Source organism: Neltuma alba, unplaced genomic scaffold (genome assembly GCF_004799145.2).
Source record: "Neltuma alba isolate B1F8T4 unplaced genomic scaffold, ASM479914v2 tig00012377_pilon, whole genome shotgun sequence".
In the NCBI taxonomy this organism is placed as follows: Eukaryota; Viridiplantae; Streptophyta; class Magnoliopsida; order Fabales; family Fabaceae; genus Neltuma; species Neltuma alba.
In genome coordinates, this window is record NW_021636875.1 from 180,471 (window position 1) to 199,691 (window position 19,221).

Genomic DNA, 19,221 nt, shown 5'->3' on the forward strand with positions numbered 1-19,221 from the left:
ATCTCATCAATTGGAAAAATGTTAAGAAAATCAACCTCTTTTTCTTTTGACGACACTGTCGCAGTTCATTAATCGGTTTAGAATTACAGCCTTACAGCGAGGAGATCCAGCGTGCGGTCATTTCAAATCTTGCTTTACTTTAGACAAGAAACCCGACCAACAAACCATGGAATCTGAATAGTGATCTTTGGTTATTCTTCATTACCGCATTTTGTGTGTGTCAGATTTAGGGGGCGTTTGGAAAACCCAAAACCATGGTTTTAAAAGCACTTTTTCGCAAAACGAGATAATCTCCTTCACATATTTACTTCGTAATCCGTAAAAGCACTTCTGAAGCTATGATTTGATTTCTATCCAAACACCCCCTTAACCACGCCAAATGCCAATTGCACGACTCTTGAGTTCCGTCTTTCTGAGCTGTTGCACTTTTGCTGGAGTATGTTCAGTGGGCTTTGATGAAATATCATTCCTTCACTTCAACTGATAAAGCTCCGTAGTCCGCAGAGATCATAGAGGAGCTCTATTATAAAAAGGCTTAAGTATTTGGGTCGTATCAGACTATAGAGTTTCTGGTTTGGGTTTTGTTGGTGTTCTTTCCTGTTCTCAAAATCAGATTGGGCTTTTGAATCGACGAACAAGACGAGTCCAATAAAAAACAGATTAAAATGTAATTTTTAAGAAAAATGTTAGATTAAAATCTTTGGGAACCATTTGAATCATCTCTATCTATCTACCGAAACTAATAAGACGGTAAATTAAAGTTTTTTGAACCCTTTTAATTTTAAAAAATCTATATATCCAGCCAACCAACGCCAGTATTTCTGAAAGTTTGTAGAAAAAATATATCTTCAAAAATTGTGTTGTCATCAGGGCTAACCAAATATTGCTTGGCTATTTGTTCCAAGACAAAATTACTGCTGGGATTGATTGGAAACTAAAGCTGGTGTCGCTCACGGAATTTTGGTTTGCTAACATCAGAAACAGAGTTTGAAATTGTATAGAATGTTCACCCACTACCATCGGGGATGTAGCTCAAATGGTAGAGCGCTCGCTTTGCATGCGAGAGGTACAGGGTTCGATCCCCTGCATCTCCACAATATTTTTGTTTGCTGAAATTAATGGCAGTTGCTGAAAATTACTAGAAAAAACACTTTGTGAAATCTATGAAAAAGTTTCTGATGCATATCGATCGGTTGCGTTACTAGCATCTCTTTTGTTACTGTATCTTCACCCGCTAACTGATTTTGCCATATATAGAATTTCCCTGTTGCGTATTGGCAATGTCATAACAAATCTCTCCTTCACAACCATGGCAAACTAAATTCACGTTCGAGCTACTTGGCAGCCCCTTCTTCCCCCTTACGCAAAGTTTTCGTCGGCAATGGCGGCGGAGCTTCCCCGATCAAACAGCAAGCCGGCGTTACTCAAAAAACCCTCCGCCGCCGCGAAGTCTCGCCGCCATGCCTTCTTCGAAATGCCTTTTCAACCGCCTCCACCGCCGTTCCGTTGGTCCGGACGCAGCGACGTTGGTGAATTGGATCATGTTGGCGGACGCTGCCGATCGTATTGCTTCTCAATTTGTACATGGGCTTGTATCGGAATATTCACTCTCACCATTATCCTCCTCCTCATCGGTATCTCCTACCTGGTCTTCCTCCGGTCAGGGTTGCCTCACGTGAACATGACCAAATTACAGTTCCATAACTCACAGCAGATGAATTCAGTTCTGGAATTGGAGCTAACAGTCTCAAACAAGAATCAAAAGCTCAGACTGATTTATGGGCCTTTGGCATTTGATGTGACCAGTGAGGATGTGAAACTGGAGAAGACAAAGATTACTGGGTTCCGTCAGAATCCCCAGAATGACACTTTCTTGGATGCACACATGAAAGTGTACAATAATGCCGGAGTAAATCCAAATGCTGCAGGCGATACGCAGTCTGAGTCGAATGCTCATGAAGCTGTGTTTGATGTGTATCTGAGTGGTTCCATTGGTTTTGATATTGGGACTCTGCACACGATTTCAGTGCCTTTTCTATCAGCTTGCTATGAAGTTAAGGAGATCGATGTGCGATTAGGAAGAAGACCTAAATGTGATATCAGGATGTTTGCTTTCAGGTAAAATTACTGCTATCATATGATAGCTTACTGGTCAATTAAGTAAAGTATTACGGCTATCGCTCTAATTTGCAATGACACGCCTTTCTTGGTTGGTGGTAATTAATGCGGAGTGTGTGAGGTGCTAAAATCGTCCTTTGGTGATATTTATTGTCATGATTTGAACAAATGGCATGATGTGATCCCGGAATTTGGTATGTGGTTGATCTGCAGTGTTTACTATATTATCAAGCTGAAAATGCATATTGCACGTAATAGATAGCATGCATTCTGCAGAACTCCTCTTAGAAATAAAATCATGTTTAAATTGTTGATCCGCGTAATTTTTCTACAGGCCATCGGCTAATTGAAGAAGAAATCAGCTGCAAGCAAGTTTACGGGAAGCAAAATTTCAAGGAATACTTCATTAACGGAAAAAGTTGGAACTGTCGATGTCTTTTAGCCCCCCCCCCCCCCCGGCCTTCCAGTTCTCACGGGCTGCTAACAGAGACTTGCCCTTCAGTTTTTCCTTGTTTAAAGTAAAAGCTATATGTATGTACATAAGATGCATACCACGTAAGATCGTCTTTATATATATAGAAAAAGTAGGTTATTTTTTTCTATTTTATTCAATCTTCTCTATTGTTTTTCCTCTGTAGATAGAATTCTATTGGCCATCTATACAATGTCTGATTTCTTCGATTTGATTGTCCATATCATCGCTAACCAAAAACAGGGAGTTATCTGTATTAAAAAAACACCCAGAGAGTTCTGTGATCCGTGAAATGGGAAAGAGGGGGAATAAGTTGAGGCTATTCTGTCACCTTATTACGTGTTTACTATATTCAATCTTCTGTCATGTTCATTACGCATGTTAAATTATTTTCCTAAAGGTGAATAATATGTTTGTGACTTTTTTCCAAAAGAAAAAAAATGTGAGTATTTGATCCAACCATTTGTTCCAAGTGACAACGTCCTTATCGTGTGCATCGCCTTGAATTGATTATTTATTCAATATTTTAACTTCTATTAATTTTAATATTCATGTACATTGCATTGGGGTAAAATCCAATTTATGAATAATCAGCGTTACGATTTTTTTTATTTTTTGGATTTTACTTTACATAACGTATAATTATTGATCTTTTTGACCATGGTATAATTATTGATCTAATCCTGCGCACACCAATGGATTATTTTTTGGCCAATCAAATTGACTAAAATGACTAATTTACCGCGTTTATCCGTTTCGCACCCCTCCCCACTTTTTAATCATTATGACGACATTTAGCTATCGAAACTTCTGTGTCGGTATCCTCTGAATCTAAATATAAAATTATTTAGGAAAAAACGCAGGGCCAGGACGTTGATCTTACGCTAGCATGGAATACGAATACTGAGAAAATTCTAGAAGCAATCCTCTCCCTCCTCTTTCTCTCTCCCCCTCTGTGGTTTATAATCTTTCCCTTCGCCTCCACACCCTCAATTATTTCTCTGGTTTTCGTTCCCTCGCAGCTTCATTGTCAATTTCTTGGTTTCCGAGTTCCTCTGCTCCAATTCGACCTCAGGTAATTTAGCCTTCGTGCTTTGTTTTTGCTTCTGTGTGGTTATCGAAGGAGATTGTGGTCTGTTCTGTCGTTGTCAATTCGACCTCCAGATGTTTGGGCCTGCAGTTTATTTTATTGGTGCCCGGTCTTCACGATCTGATTGCTCATAAAGCGTTATTGTTGGTATTTGTGGTTTCTAGCTTCTGTCTTTGAGGACTCTCACCTGAAGTTTACTATGGCATCGAAACGCATTTTGAAGGAGCTCAAGGATTTGCAGAAGGACCCTCCGACTTCATGCAGCGCGGGTGAGCTTCCTGATCCCCTTCTTATATTTCTTCCAGGGTCTATTGATTTTCACGATTAACAGGCATCGGATAAAATTATATTGCAACCCTTCCCCGCCAACAGCAGAACTGTAAAATGTTTTTCCGAGATGTATAATTTAAAGAAATCGATTGTTGTTCTGTGCAACCATTGACAAATTGACTATGAATTTTCGGTCAGCACAATTTTCATTTTCTCTTTTGTTCTTTGTTGCCCATTAGGACCGAGTTCATGTCTTGGGTACCATTTAATCGGTGTTATATGTATTTTGGATTGAGTTAGATGGCGAATCAATCATAACATAACCTATAACCTAGTTTGATCCTTCGTATATTAACGTTTCTGAACGTTGATTGCCCTGGCCAAGTCATGGTTCTTTATTTGTTATTGAGAATCTCTCCGCGGTTAGTTATATAATGTCGCATGAACGTGATTATTACATGAGCTTTTAAGGCTTATCTATCAACATCCTTGGTGATGCCAACTATTCTTGTAAGATTTGAACTTTCCTCTTGCCGAGTAGTTGTTTAGTTGGTTGTAAGAAGTTAGTTATAATCTGAAAGTGATCTACATCTAGTTATAATCTGAAAGTGTTCTACGTCTTTTATTGACGTTAAAATTCTCCATCATCTATACTAGGTCCTGTGGCTGAGGACATGTTTCATTGGCAAGCAACAATAATGGGACCTTCTGATAGTCCATATGCGGGTGGTGTCTTCCTTGTCTCAATTCATTTTCCTCCGGACTATCCATTCAAGCCACCGAAGGTAATAATATACTCAGCTGTTCCTTTTGTTAGTCACTTGTATGTTTGCTCCTCTCAAGCTGCTATAATCCTGAGGTGGGTTGATGATTGTTCATACTTCCTGTCAAGAATTTTGGTTCTGCTCTTTGAGCATGCTCTCCTTTAAGTTGTATCTGAAGACTCGGAAGCATGAATTGCTGTTAAATGCTCCTTGGGCCAAAGTTGTGTTGAAAACTCAAAAACTATGTTGGTAGATTTTTTGTTTTACGAGTACTAAAATTAAAAAACAATTTCATGTTGATGAGACTTTTTTATAATTATTTTATATATTCTCTATAGAATATATGATCTCCCTAATCCTTACGAATAAAATAGTTTGTTATATATATGTTTTGAAATATTGACAGAAACAGCTGTCATTTTTTGATATTGCAATTGGCAAAAATATTTGAGTGAGGAAAATGCACGAGGAAGTTACAGTTTTTCATTAACCCCATGCACCGTTCCATGGGAGTGCGCATGACCTACCTGTTTTTGTCATAGTAGGAAAGTACAAGTTTACCGAGTCTAGAGCTGAACTCGGATGTATGCAGTACCTGATACTCAGCTTTATGGCTTCATTACCACCAAAAGGAAGAATTGATTTGTGCTGGCAGTTTTTCTCCTTTTTAAATCATTGTTGCATATGTAGACATGCACATTCCAGAAATCAATAAAAAGAGGACAGTTCTACAGAAAGTTGAGTTGCTCGAGTAAGACTTCTGGTTTTTTAACGGGTATTCTAGCGGGATTTTAATGTTAGCCTCCTCTTTTAATCCAACATTTCTTTTGGTTGGATATTTAAGGTGCTTAGAGATTCAACTTTCTTTAGAACCATCCTGTTTGATTTACTGTGTCATTTAGCTCGCCAAATGGATTTCAATTGACTGTTATGGGATTCCTTTACGTGGTCTTTCTGAAGCTGAAACTCATGATGTGTACTTTTCCCTCAGATGATAGCCAAGTTCGTAGAACTGATAAAATTGGTTTACTACATGCTGCAGGTTGCATTTAGGACTAAGGTGTTTCACCCAAACATCAATAGCAATGGAAGTATATGTCTTGACATTCTTAAAGAACAGTGGAGCCCAGCACTTACAATTTCCAAGGTTTGATATTACTTGGTTCTCTTGATATTCAATAATTTTTCCAAAAAAAAAAAAAAGGTTTGTCATCAACTAAGGAGGTGTTTGGATAGAAACCAAACCATGGATTCAGAAGTGCTTTTACGGATTACGAAATAAATATGTGGAGGAGGTTATCTCGTTTTGCGGGAAAGTGATTCTGAAACCTAGGTTTTGGTTTTGCCAAACACCCCCTAATAACTAGATGTATATCTGCATTGCCACGGGTTGCTGTTCACATGCCGCTTGTTTTTATTCAACTCGTCCTGATTCTTTACCGGTTTGGCTTCCAATGGGTTTTCAACCTACACTTGCGTGGCAATCTTTGAGAATTTTTCTAGATGTTTTAGTGTGTTTACTTCCCTCTGGGGCCAAGAGAAGAATTTAGAGTATAGGTGATGTTTAAACTGGAAGCAGCCTAGATATGCGAGATTTTTATTGTTTCTGTGTGTATAATATTCTATCAACTTTGTCGACATCTGATTTTTGTTTAGTTGAGCTATAGGTTAAGCCATCTTGATAAGCTGATCGTATGTGATCTGACATACATAAAGGATTGAATAATTCAAATATACTATTCAGTTTCTTTAAATGGAGCTTCATTCTTATATGATAACCTGATTGACGACACCTCTAGATGTATTGCTGTAGTTCAATCGCTGAAAAACTATTTCCCATTATCTTCAGGTCCTTTTGTCAATATGTTCGTTGTTGACGGACCCCAACCCTGATGACCCCCTTGTCCCTGAAATCGCTCACATGTACAAGACCGACAGAGCCAAGTATGAAGCTACTGCTCGCAGCTGGACACAGAAGTATGCCATGGGATGATGGGTCCTGCCTTATCTCAACTGGTTGAATAAGGCTCCAGAAAAATTATTTCACTTCTCTTAATGTAAACGAATTAAAAATGTCTTGAATGAATGCTTTCTCTTCTTGTCTGTGGAACTTAAAATCGGTAATTGGTGAGGGTGTTTGGCTATCATTTGTGAATATTCCTTTTGTAAGACGTTGGTGATGTGGAGGTAATTGTTCCTTAAACCTTTCGAACGATCTGCTTTTTGACTGGTTACCCCATGATAACTCAGGCTATATTTTATAGGACGTGGGTGTTGGCATAACTCGAGTAGATTTGGCTCCTAATTTACGAGGGAAGACCGTATAAGCTGGAAATTTTATAGCGGGCCATGAATATCTTGCTGTTTATCGGCTGAAGGGTGCTTTTAACTCGGGGGTTTGTTCAAGGCTTCAGGTCTTCAGAAAAGCGAGAGTAGAATAATGATGATGATGAGAGTGGGAAGAAATAATTTAGTATCAGGTGATACGGATCTTTTCTGGACTCGAAAATTGCCAAGTTTTATTCAAAATGGAGAAATTTGAAGAACAAGTTGGTCTTTGGATGGATATGTGAAGAACTGCGATTTCGAGAATTAATCAGAGATATATTGTGGTTCTGATTTTATCGTCAATATCTTACAAAAAGAAAATATTAAAAAAAATCATAATCTCTCCTTTTCCATGACGTCCCGTCCAGTTCAAACGTGGTTTACTGATATGAACGTTGAAGCAGCAAGTTGTGCTTCCCATTAGCCATTAGTAGATGATGACTGCGAGGAACCATAATTGTGAGGCTGGCAAGATGAAAGCTGCCTTTGAAAAGCGAAAGGGCATGTTTTTGTGCATGCTTCTTTCTGGGTTGGCCATAACTCCCTTCCCTCAATGCTCAAACACATTGCTCTCCGAATCAAAAGCAAATGCCCCCAATCGTGGCGCATCATTTCCTCTCTTCCCACGATGCATGCCGGAACCTCCTCGTGGAAATTGCTTCAAGGGGCCTTTTTTTTTTTTTTTTTTTGTAAAAAAGTGATTACACTCACATGCCCAATACTGGAGATTATGCAGGAAAGTACGTACTGTGTGTCTGACATGATAAATGGTGTGTGGTCTTATAATTTTGACAGTATGACGTGGGGACAGAGGCGAGACCATCCAATCAGGCGTCAGGCGGCGGCCGACTGTTGGCATCGGCAAAGAACACTTCCCCTGCGTCCAAACGTACCTTCAACGATATCCCCTGTTTCACGGGCTCCTCCCTCCCCGTCTGGCTTTTTCTTTTTCCTTGTAAGACTCCCCCTTCAAACTGTTCATATCTGACACGCCTCAGATACTCCCCTCCATGTCCCGCTTCCCACCTCATGAATTAAAAGCTCAGTAAGATTTGACCACTCCCTCAATAATTGTGTCTCGCCTTATTGACTATGTTAGTTGGCACGTACTACTATGCCTATATTACAGCCTATCACTTCGTGGCTATCACCTTAATCCCCCACTCAAAATCTCAACAAAATGTCCGTTGAGTTGGTTCATTTACGTTGACTTCCCAGTTTATTCCATTTAATTTTATATGCCCGGCGTATGCAGGGACTGCACTAACGGGTGCACTCACAACGATCCACGTATCTGACGTCACAAAGTAACGATCATGCCCCGTGCTTTATTTAATTTTCATTTTCTGGCTTTAGGTAATTAACTGGCGTCATTGTAATACTGGTAATCTCTCATGTAGATTTTATTTGAGAATCGGTCAGAATTTTTTGAAAAAAAAATGAAAAGGATGGAGGGGGGCGATAAATAGGAGGGGTCGCCATCTGGGAATTGGAGTGGCTGTGCCCCTTAAGTGGGATAAGAAGACACGTGTTTGACTGGGTGGCAGGTCTCTTCCCCTTTGCTTCTTCCCCAAGCCATGGCAAATGTAAACTTAAAGCTAACTACTCTCTGGAGTCGGGGCGCTCATTTTCTTTCTTTTTTATCTGATTTTTTTTTTAATTTTTTCCCCTGTGTCATGTTAAATAATGAATTGATTAATTAGGAAAGAAGTTCAGAGTAAGTAATTAACCACTGCAACATATCCTCCTGCAGTCTTACTGGCTCACATATAATTAATTCATTAATCACGCTTCCAATTTTGTCTCGTATACGCTTTTCAACGTTAGTCCAGCGTGAGAACCCCGGTTCAGGTGAAGACGTGATCACTGACATTAGCATCAACAAAGATCCAACACCACTCGCCTCAGATTGGAAGTTAAATGGTCAAATCCTGTGAATCGGTGATTGTTTAATCATAATTAATTTCCCAAGCTGCTCTACCCTCTAATTCAATAAATACGTAGAAATGTGATGCGCTGCGTTATACGCGTCCTTCTTTAGTGCTGACTGTGCTGTAATGTCCTTAAAAATATTATTTTCCCCCTCAGAATAAAACATAAAAAATGATAGTATTAAATGTTGATTTGAAATGGAGAGAAGACACACGAAGCAATAGTATTTTTCAAGAGAATAAAGCTAATGAAGAAATGCGAGGAGAAGATGGAAAGAGTAAATCGGAGCAGGTGAGAACAAGGAGGCGGTAAAAGAGAGAAATGAGAAGAGAGGAAGAAAAGAAGGAGGGGGAGTGGACACGTCAGCAGAGGCAGCTGGAAGCCCGGAAGCTGCGTCTTCCCACTCTGGAGAGCGACGTGAACCCCCGCCCTTCTTTTTTTCCTCCAAAAAAATTTAAAAAACTGCGCTCCACTCACTCCCAATTCTCTTCGTTTTGTTTTAGATCAGCATTAAGATTGAAGGTTTAGGCTTTGTTTAAGTCTTTGATTCCATCATGGAACGAAGCTTGTTTCCTATTACTATTTGAATCAAATAAAGAGCTTCCCCCTTTTTCTTCGTCTTCCAATGAGTGTCCTCCTTCCTTTTATATATATATACACATATGCCCCCCCATTTTCTACTTGCTGCTCTTACTGTCACTGCCCTTACTCTCCCGCCAAAATTCCCTCCTCTTCTCTCATCTCCCTTCTTCTTCCCTTTCCTCCCTCTCTCTTTCTCGTCACAGTTTCATCGCATCTAAACCTTCTCTCACTCGCTTCACGCAGCATAAGCCCCTCTCCTTTTATCCTGATTCCTCCCTCTCCCTTTTTGTTCTTCCCTTCTCCCACTGCCTCTCCACAATTCTGTCTCTTTTTCCTTTTGATGCTGCCAACCTCCCCCATCATCACTCCTCACACTTCCAACTTCTTCACTCCCTCCTCCCTCGGACAGCCTTAGCCTCTCAGAACCAAACTGTCTTCTCCCCTCTTCGTCATCATGTCCCTGCCCTCCGGCCTTCATCCTCGCCCCGAAACATGCCGAGTCCCGGTGAGAAAGAGAACCGATCACAGGCTCCTCAGGATCATACTCACTGATCACGACGCCACTGATTCTGACTCTGACTCTGACTCTGAATCTTCCGCCGTTGAAACCTCACAACAATCATCAAGACTCAGGCGCCGCATCACACAGATCACCCTCCGTCTTCCCTCCCCCAATTCTCCCTCTTCCTCCGCCACCTCTCCCCGCGCTCCTCCCAAATCAAACCCGACCCGATTAAGGCGACTCGCCTGTGCCTCTACCTCTCGCCGCCATAATAGGTACAGAGGTGTTCGCCAGAGGCCTTGGGGTCGGTGGGCCGCCGAGATCCGGGACCCGGGCCGAAGAAAACGGGTCTGGCTCGGAACCTTCGACACGGCGGAGGAAGCCGCATCTGAGTACGACAGGGCAGCACTGAAGCTCAAGGGTCCAAAAGCGGTCACCAACTTCCCTAACACCGTCAGTACGGACGATTCAAAGACCCCGACGGCCGCCGCGGATGAAAGTCCCAGCACTGAAGGAGCGGTTTCGTACTCCGATACGGCGGCGTCGCCCACGTCTGTGCTGCCCTGCGATGGCGATTCGACGGCGTTCGACGATTTCCGCATCGGCGATGTGGATGCGTTCGGGTTCGACATAGACGTGCCGCTGGGGCTGCCGGACGTGAACGTGATGTTGTCGAGTCAACCGTTTGGGAAAGAGGACTTCGGTGAGTTTGACTTCGATGACTTGACGTGGCCCAACTAAAATCTCGGGGGCATCTCTCGTCTTTTTGCCAAAATGCCAGGGACTGTCTCGTAAATCCGTTCGGCGGCGCGTGATTAAAAGTTTTGTCTGTGTTGATTTAAGCGGCGAAGATTTGATTCGGGTTTTGGAGGAGTAATCAGTTTGATAATTAAAAGAACTGAATGAAATTAGAATTGAATTACGGTGAAGATCAACGATGTCCTTCAATCTCCAGCCTATGAATTATTATAAGCGTGGAATTATTTTGTTGTATGATGTCGAAAATTTTGTTGCTCGGATAATCTTGTAATTTACTGTGCTTTTTTTGGTCTAAAAATGAACAAATATTTATGAAATTGTAGTAGATTAAATTCCGTGCATTTGGATTCTTGATTTTATAAATTGAATTAAAAATTAGAATGTAATAATAAGACACGTGGTTGCAAGTCAGCCACGTGGCTTGGAACTATAAGTCAAATATGAGAGTCTCCCGTAGGAGTAGGATTTTTATTCGGTGCGTCATTACGTTCGGATCCAGCTTTTTTCGGTCCTTTAATTTTTCTTTATGCATTAGCGAAATTGAATTGAATTGACTTTTATGAAACTGTCGAGGAAAACCAAAAAAATATAAAATTGTTCGTCTCCATGATTATACGAAAAATGAGTGGCTCTACTGATATTTTGTTTACTATGTACAAGTATATGAGAAGAGTTAGAGGTTGGCCAAAAAAAAAAGGAAGTTATAAAAGCTAGAGACATAAATTCTTACAACACTCCTTATCCGTATGTTTTTTGCCTGAGATTCCTCATCTGTATCTGTTGTTTATTTGACCAGAGATTCACTTGTAATTGTTTAGCGATTTATTATTGAGTATTCTCGAGTCAAAAAAAATATATTTAAATTTATTTTAAAAGCCCACTGTTTTGCTTGCAGATGAATTTAAGAGTAAAAAAATTGATCAAATAATTTGTTTATTAAAAATGCAAGTCCCGTGATTAGATTCCTCAGTGGGATCTCCTGCCACGCATCTTGCTGGCAAACATACTCCATGGAATTTCAGCGAAAAATTTTATAGAATTAAAATAATCAAAGTGCATGTGAAGCTTTATTTTAATGCCTATATCAATATACCGTGTGCTAAAAAAATCAGATCGTCACCGAGATTTTATTAGTGGATGTTATTTAAATCGGGCGGGAGAAAAAAAAATAATATTTTGTCATTGACATGTATTAATAATATTAACACATGGACAAGGAAGGAACGGATATGATCAAAACGAGTGTGGGAGTACCACATAAAAGCATAAAATATGGCAACTTGAAATCTCTGTGCTGGAAAATCATTGAGATCCAATCCTGATTCAGGGTGCGACAAAAGCATGGACTACGACGTTTTATATTTTGCAGCCAGATATTTGATCCCCCAAAAAATAAAAACAAATCAATGTTGCATCATCGTAATTTTTTTGTGATATCATCTGGGATGTTTCATCTTCCCTCCATTTTTGTTATTTACCCCAACCTCAGAATAATAGATAGCTCAATTAATTGCGTCTGTAAAATGCTTCATTTTTATCGAGCAGATCAGGGCTGAGAATTTCGACCTGGTAAATAAATTTCAGTGGTAAATTGACAGATTAAAAAGGACAAATGATCGTTGTGTGTTTTGGCCGACAGGTACTAATATTGAAATTTGAAGTCTCCCCTGAACAAATAAAATTGGCGTTATTATTGTATGGAAGATATGACTAAAAACCCACGTGTGTGCTTCTGATGCAATGTGACGTGTCACGGCTGCTGATTTTTATTTTTAATGCGTGCCTGTCAAAACGAAAACAACATTTAGGTTAGGGAAAAAAACAATATTATTGTATGCAAAATGTCGCTACCTGTTTTTATTAGAATAAAATGCCCATTACCCATAACTGTTGAAAAACAAATCCTCATCCCGATCATATTTTTAATTTGAGCCCGAAGATACGCATAATGGTTTTTCTTTTAATTATGGTTATTAAATACACCCTTAAATTAAACTCAGTCTGATTTAGATTATCCGATGAGCGCAGTTTTACATATTTATGCAATAATATGGTATTTCTTTGCAGTGATTTCATGTAAAGAGATCAAAGCATTTTGATTTATCAATGAGCCTGTTCCGACGATACTATATTTAACTAAGTATGAGTTATTTATGGAGTTATTTTTAAATAAAGATTAGTTTTGAAAGCTTTTGTAAAAAACCCCCCCAAGTCTTTTCTAAGTAAACACTACTCCTAGTTGAATGTGTGAGGAGTAATCATAAAACATGAAAAACAATATATTCCCATAACAGATAATATGAAAGTGAAGAAGTATTTTGGAAAATTTAGAATAGGATAAGGATTAAAAAGGGGTGGGGGCATTTGTTGGTCAGGAGGTAAGATCTCTCAATCTGGAGGAGGTGATTGGGCAGGTCAGCCAGATTATGTCTGATCCTGCTTTTTATGGCCACTACATATTTCAGCTTTTCTGTCTTTTAAGTTGTAATACACACGCTCTTATTCTTATTATAAACTCGTTTTACGGAAACATTTAGTCCTTTTTATAAGATTTTGAGATGTTGGGTTTTTTTTATAGAAGAATTTTTAGAAAAAAAGTTGGGCTCACACACGAACTAAGAGTAGGACACCTAACACTTGATCAACTGGGACCTGTCTTTACGGGCACGGGAACATGACAAGCAAGTCATTTTTTTCTGGTCCAATAGGTAAGAATCTCCTAGCTTCACTATGCTATGGTGATGCCTCCTCCAGCGTCGTGACTGGAGCCACTCCCTAAAATTGAACTCCCTCATTTTGGTGAGAGAATCTGACCCTTTTGCCAACTAAACTCATGGGCGTGGGGTAGATTAACAGGATAGTTTTAATGAGCATTAATTTTTTTTTCCATGTGTGCTAATATTTAACGAAGATAGTGAAAGGGTAAAAATTACTAAGATGTTAAAGTTTAATGTAATTAATAAAAATATAATATCTCTGATTCTATTTATAAACTTTAAATTCAGAGTGGGGTGTGTTTCGTTTTATAAGCTTTAACTTGGAATTTGTGTAAACATTTAATGCATTTTTTTAATTTTATGTTTAATTATTTATTCTCTCTCATTTGTCATTTCCCATTGTCACATTTCTTCATACATTTTCTTTTATTTTTTTCATTTATTATAAGGACATATTTAAAAATAAAACTATTTTTAATCTATTTATTATTTTAACTAATTTTAACTATTTAGTTATCATTTATAAATTAATTATTTAAAGTTTATAATAAAAATTAGAGAGAGTATGTGAATAAGGATTAGTTGAAAATCGGACACAGTTATATTAAGGGGGTGTTCGGATAATCTTATAATCATTTTTCAGAAATATTTTTTCACAAATTAAAACAAACTCTTTTATATATTTATTTTTTATACTGTAAAAATACTTCTAAAACTATAATTTTATTCCCACCCACACACTCTTGAGAATGAGGCGGTAGTGTGTGAAGATGGGATGAGATGATCCCTGAAACCTGGCACATGACATGAGGAGGCCGCTGTTTCAAGACATGTTGAACAGTAGGGCCGGGGGAGGGCCCGCAAATAAGGTGGCCGCCTCTCCAGCACTAATTTTAGTGGGTAGGGCCCACCGTCCCCGTTATTATTATCGCCTTTCAAATGCCCTTGTACCCTCCTCACCGAACAAAGTGCTTCCCGGCGGCTCATGCCTCGCCACAGTTTTAATAAATACTACCTCCGGTCCTTAATATAAGAACCTATTTGATTTTTAGTTTGGTCCTAATTATAAGATCTCAATTCATTTTGTCTCTCATATTTATGTATTTTTTTCCAAGATAATCCTTCTAATAATGATAGTTCTAACCAACACACTTAATTAGTAAGGATATTTTAGAAATGATAACACTTATTTGTTACAAATAACTAACTTAACTTACTTCTTTAATCTCCTCAAATTAGTCAATTGGGTCTTATAATTAGGATCGGAGGTAGTAAATAAATAAAGGCTCCCAATGGTTCAAATTCTTATCTGCTCAGTTAGCTGTGGCTCCATTCAACAGAAATAATTTTATTTTATACTACCTCCGGTCCTAATTATAAGACCCAGTTGACTAATTTGAGGAGATTAAGGAAGTAAGTTAAGTTAGTTATTTGTAACAAATAAGTGTTGTCATTCTTAAAATATCCTTACTAATTAAGTGTGTTGGTTAGAACTATCATTATTAGAAGGATTATCTTGGGAAAAAATGCATAAATATGAGAGACAAAATGGATTGGGTTCTTATAATTAGAACCAAACTAAAAGTCAAACGGGGTCTTATATTAAGGACCGGAGGTAGTATAATTTTTTGAGATTCAGGACTTATGATGATGAAACAACTCATCTTCGGACAACTATCACCTATTTAGAAACTAGAACTTTACAACTCTTAAATCTAAAGTTAATATACTGCTAGAATTAGATATCCGCTGATTATTAAGAAAATAGTTCAGGTTAAGGTCCAAAAATTGTGCACATACCACATCTATTTCGTATAATCATCAACGCTCAAGACTTGCTTAGTACAGATGTACAATTATAATAATGCAACCATCTGACTCCCAGTATCATTTGTAATTTTGTAGGATTTTAAATTTTTAATGGCACCCAGACCTTTGTTTTTAACCATGCTGTGAATAACAAATAAAAGGCCCACACCCGCCTCCTATTTTATAACAATTATTAAAAGTACTTGGATTAACTTTTTAAAAGTAGTTCTATGATATGAAGAATAAATATGTGAAAACAATTTTGTTTTATTTTATATAAAAATATTTTTATTAAGTAATTGTGGGGGATGTCAGGAGAAGGAAGGTAAAACAGAAGATGCAGCGCGTCCTCTGTCGAGTTTGTCATTATGAGGAATAATTTGTATTTTGGCTGCGTGCGAAGTATATTTATATTTTATACTTATAAAATAATTTTCATATAAAACACGAAGAGTTCTGTATTACTTTAGGTCCTGTCAAAGTCTCTACAAATTTATGAGCTTTCCTGCATCAAGTACGATGTTCATTTATCAAAATTAGTAACATATTCGTATATTTAAGGCGCATGCGTATGAATTTTTCGTATGGTGAGTCCCACGGGTGGGGAAAATATTAAATAAAACACATAGCCGCCTGCCTCCGCCCACCATCTCCAATTTAGTTGTTTAATATTCAAAATTTTCGACATAAAGTACTTAATTAATTTATAATTAAAAACATTATTGGCATCAATTATCCTCAATGTGCGGAATTGAGGTGACCTAGCTAGTTGATTTCTAGCCACTAGTTTATCACTCAAGTATTTGCAGAGCAATTTACATATTTTAATAATTAAAAAAAACCATTATATTGATAACTACAGGATTCAAACCCATTTCCCTGTATCTATATATCACTTGTACATAACCTCGCAATGTTTCCCTGGTACACCTTAATGAGAATTAAAATATGAATTTTATAATATCAATGTACATCAATTGAAAGAAAACAGAGTTTCAGAGAATCTCAATCAATGTGCATTTTCGTTTAGCATGTTGCCAAAAAAAATGCAATAATATTGCCTTTGGCACTTTCGTTCGTGTGGGGATTTATTCATTGGATCCATCCTTGATTAAGAGATAAAATTAATTATCCAAAAAATCTTAAGCACCCTAGTCAGATTAGCGTGCCCGCTTTTGGTCACCATCATCCAAAACAAACTCAGCCCCAACTTTTTTTTATTTGCGTTTAATTTGTCTTATTCACAATCACTGATTAATTAATGCCTCATTAATTTCTTGTATCCTTTCCCCTCAAAGTATGTCGTACGATGTGCGTATTATCGTTCTTTTAAAAGTGAGTGCATGTTACAGTCAGTAGTCAGATTTGCTTCAACTAAAATATGATTATATTTACTTCTTATTATATTTTTTTGGCTCTGAATATAACATAATATTAGATACCCACCTAAAATTATATTTTGAAAATTTAAAATAGATCATGCATGTTTATAATTATTTATAACCAGCCAATAAATTAAAACCAAATATTTTTGATAAGTAAAGATTGTTTTTTAAATTTATTTATTTTAATGGAGTCTTGCATGGGGTTTCTAACCTGCTACAACTGTATTGCTGCTGACTTGTTTCCACTTGGCTATTTTTCTTAATATTATGCGTCTTCTAGGAAATTTCTAGGCCTCTTACATTTGTCTTTTCTACAATATTTTCGCATCCTTCATCCGTCTATATTCTCCCAACTACTTTTCAAACAAGAAAAAGAAATACAACTTCCGATCCTTAATATAAGATCCTGTTTAACTTTTATTTTGATCCTAAATATAAAATCCCAATCTACTTTATCTCTCATATTTATACATTTTTTTCCCAAAGTAACCCTTCTAACAATAATAGTTCTAATCAATACATTTGATTAGTAAGGATATTTTAGAAAAAACAACACTTATTTAGGACAAATAACTAACTTAACTTACTTCTTTAATCTCCTCAAACTAGTCAACTGGCTCTTGTAATTAGGACGAAGGTAGTAGTTATTATATTTTAAAAAAGCAAACATAAAATAAGGAATTTTTATGCATTTGCTTTCCCAAAAAAAACAGAGAGAGAGGGAAATAGAGAGATTTGTAGAGAGAAGCAACCATTTCTGAGATAACTTTAACCTTTGGAGAGAGCTGAGAACAATATGATAAAGTTTTTGCGGATTCCTTTCTGAGCAAATCATGCGTGTGAAAACCAACAAGGCTAGGCCCTTCAATCTCGTAAAGAAGCTTTTTGGGATAATGGCATCGAAAAAGGAAGGGTAGTTCATGATTCATTTTGATACTCTGTAACTGATTCGATGCTCAATTTAGGAACCAGATAGGCCCCAAAATCATACCTCACCCCCTCGCATTATTACCACATTTGTTCTGTGTCTCTCGAACCTTTCTTCCCTTTTCTTTTGGTCTTTTCCCCATCGGTTTCCGTTGGCCAAAAGTGCCTCTAGCATTTTTTATTATGATTCCGTTTAGTATAAAACATTGAGAATAAAAAATAAAAATTCATATTAAAATTAAGAAAATTAATTAATAGAATGTTTAGTATGAGATATCACTTATTACTTGAAATAAGATAAACTCGTGTAAGAGAAGGTTGAGTGTATTTCCGAATCTCACTTACATAAGATTTGTCCAATATCAAGTAACAAACGATGTCTCATACCAAATGCTTTTTTTTAATAGGTTTTTTTTAAATCATAATAACAATTCTCACCTCTCATTCTTAATATCCTTCATTATAAATGATATCTATAGTTCTTCTCCTCATTCAATTATAGTTTTAGTGAATGCTAAAAATTATACGTACCACGAGATGTGTTTTATCATTTTGGACCAACGAAGATATATTTTAGTTCAAGAAAAAGAGGATAGCACCTTTAATTTTTGTTTAATAGCCCTCGTATGATAATGTCAGAAGAATGCCAGGATTATAAAAAAGAAGCACAAATACGACGAGGTGTACCTAAGCCCAATTGTCAGTCAAATCAGGTGTGTTTATAAGGTTTTTTAATTTGGGTCAACAGAGATTAGCATAATATAATTATTAATTCGAAGAGAAGACCGTATAAAATTTCAAAACGAAGGGATCAATTGCAACTGAGACGACAAATAATAGGTGGACAAAAAATCAGTTTTAAAAATATTGCCGATTTTGTATTTTTTGGGAACCAAAGATCTAAAAGTCTATATTACAATTGAATATAGTTCGGGCAAAATAACCAAAGAAGAAATTATATACATGTTTGGAAAAAAATTCGTAAAAAAAAAAAAGAGGTTGCCACTTGCCCACTTGCAAGTGGAGTAGAAGAGTGGGAGAAGGCAATGGAGGGACAGGAAAAGAGGAAGCGCACAGGAAAGTGAGGACATGCCATTAATGTAGTAACTATAAAGTGGCACATCTATTCACTTAATTATCACCTCTCTCTGTCTCTCTCTCTCTCTCTATATATATATATATATTCCCTTACCTGTATTCTCGTCCCTTTTTTTTTTTTTTAACTTCTCTCTCTCTCTCTCTCTATCCACTCCCTAAATTAAACTCTACTTGATGTTTAATCAGTCTTAATAAGTTACTGAATTCTTTCATGCTAGTTCACATCTTTCTGTTTTACGATTATATACGTTGCTTAAAATGAAGGTGATTAAAACATGTCAGGGGGAGGTTAAAATTTTGAAACAAACTAATACTTTTTCTTGCTATTTTTCAATATAGCATCAGAAAATTGGTTTGCAAAGATAATATTGCATTGCCACTAAGTGGCTAACATGATCTCCCTTGTAACCTATGACAGTTCTTGTCAGTCTGTCTATGAGCTTGTCTGAAATAACTTATCAAAAAATT

At 37.3% G+C, this 19,221-nt stretch overlaps 3 protein-coding genes and 1 non-coding gene across 5 annotated transcripts; all 4 read left to right on the plus strand.

The window, feature by feature from the left end:
- Window positions 1-1,021: 1,021 nt before the first annotated feature.
- TRNAA-UGC (transfer RNA alanine (anticodon UGC)) lies at window positions 1,022-1,094 on the plus strand. Its single transcript has one exon. It is a non-coding gene; the product is annotated as a tRNA-Ala (tRNA).
- A 287-nt stretch (window positions 1,095-1,381) lies between these two features.
- LOC114726402 (uncharacterized) lies at window positions 1,382-2,122 on the plus strand. The gene has a single exon (XM_028912992.1). It carries the CDS (start codon window positions 1,382-1,384, stop codon window positions 2,120-2,122), a length of 741 nt encoding a protein of 246 aa, XP_028768825.1.
- A 1,426-nt stretch (window positions 2,123-3,548) lies between these two features.
- LOC114726398 (ubiquitin-conjugating enzyme E2-17 kDa) lies at window positions 3,549-6,932 on the plus strand. 2 transcript variants are annotated; one of them, XM_028912988.1, is made up of 5 exons: window positions 3,549-3,661; window positions 3,841-3,949; window positions 4,608-4,735; window positions 5,757-5,861; window positions 6,564-6,932. In XM_028912988.1, the coding sequence occupies exons 2-5, from the start codon at window positions 3,880-3,882 to the stop codon at window positions 6,705-6,707; spliced, it is 447 nt and encodes a 148-aa protein (XP_028768821.1). In that variant the 5' UTR covers window positions 3,549-3,661; window positions 3,841-3,879; the 3' UTR covers window positions 6,708-6,932. The 2 variants fall into 2 exon arrangements, with proteins under 2 accessions (XP_028768821.1, XP_028768820.1); XM_028912987.1 differs by having other exon boundaries at window positions 3,551-3,665; window positions 3,845-3,949.
- Window positions 6,933-9,535: 2,603 nt separating this feature from the next.
- On the plus strand, window positions 9,536-10,967 carry LOC114726397 (pathogenesis-related genes transcriptional activator PTI6-like). The gene has a single exon (XM_028912985.1). It carries the CDS (start codon window positions 10,011-10,013, stop codon window positions 10,797-10,799), a length of 789 nt encoding a protein of 262 aa, XP_028768818.1. The 5' UTR covers window positions 9,536-10,010; the 3' UTR covers window positions 10,800-10,967.
- The last annotated feature ends 8,254 nt before the right edge of the window (window positions 10,968-19,221 follow it).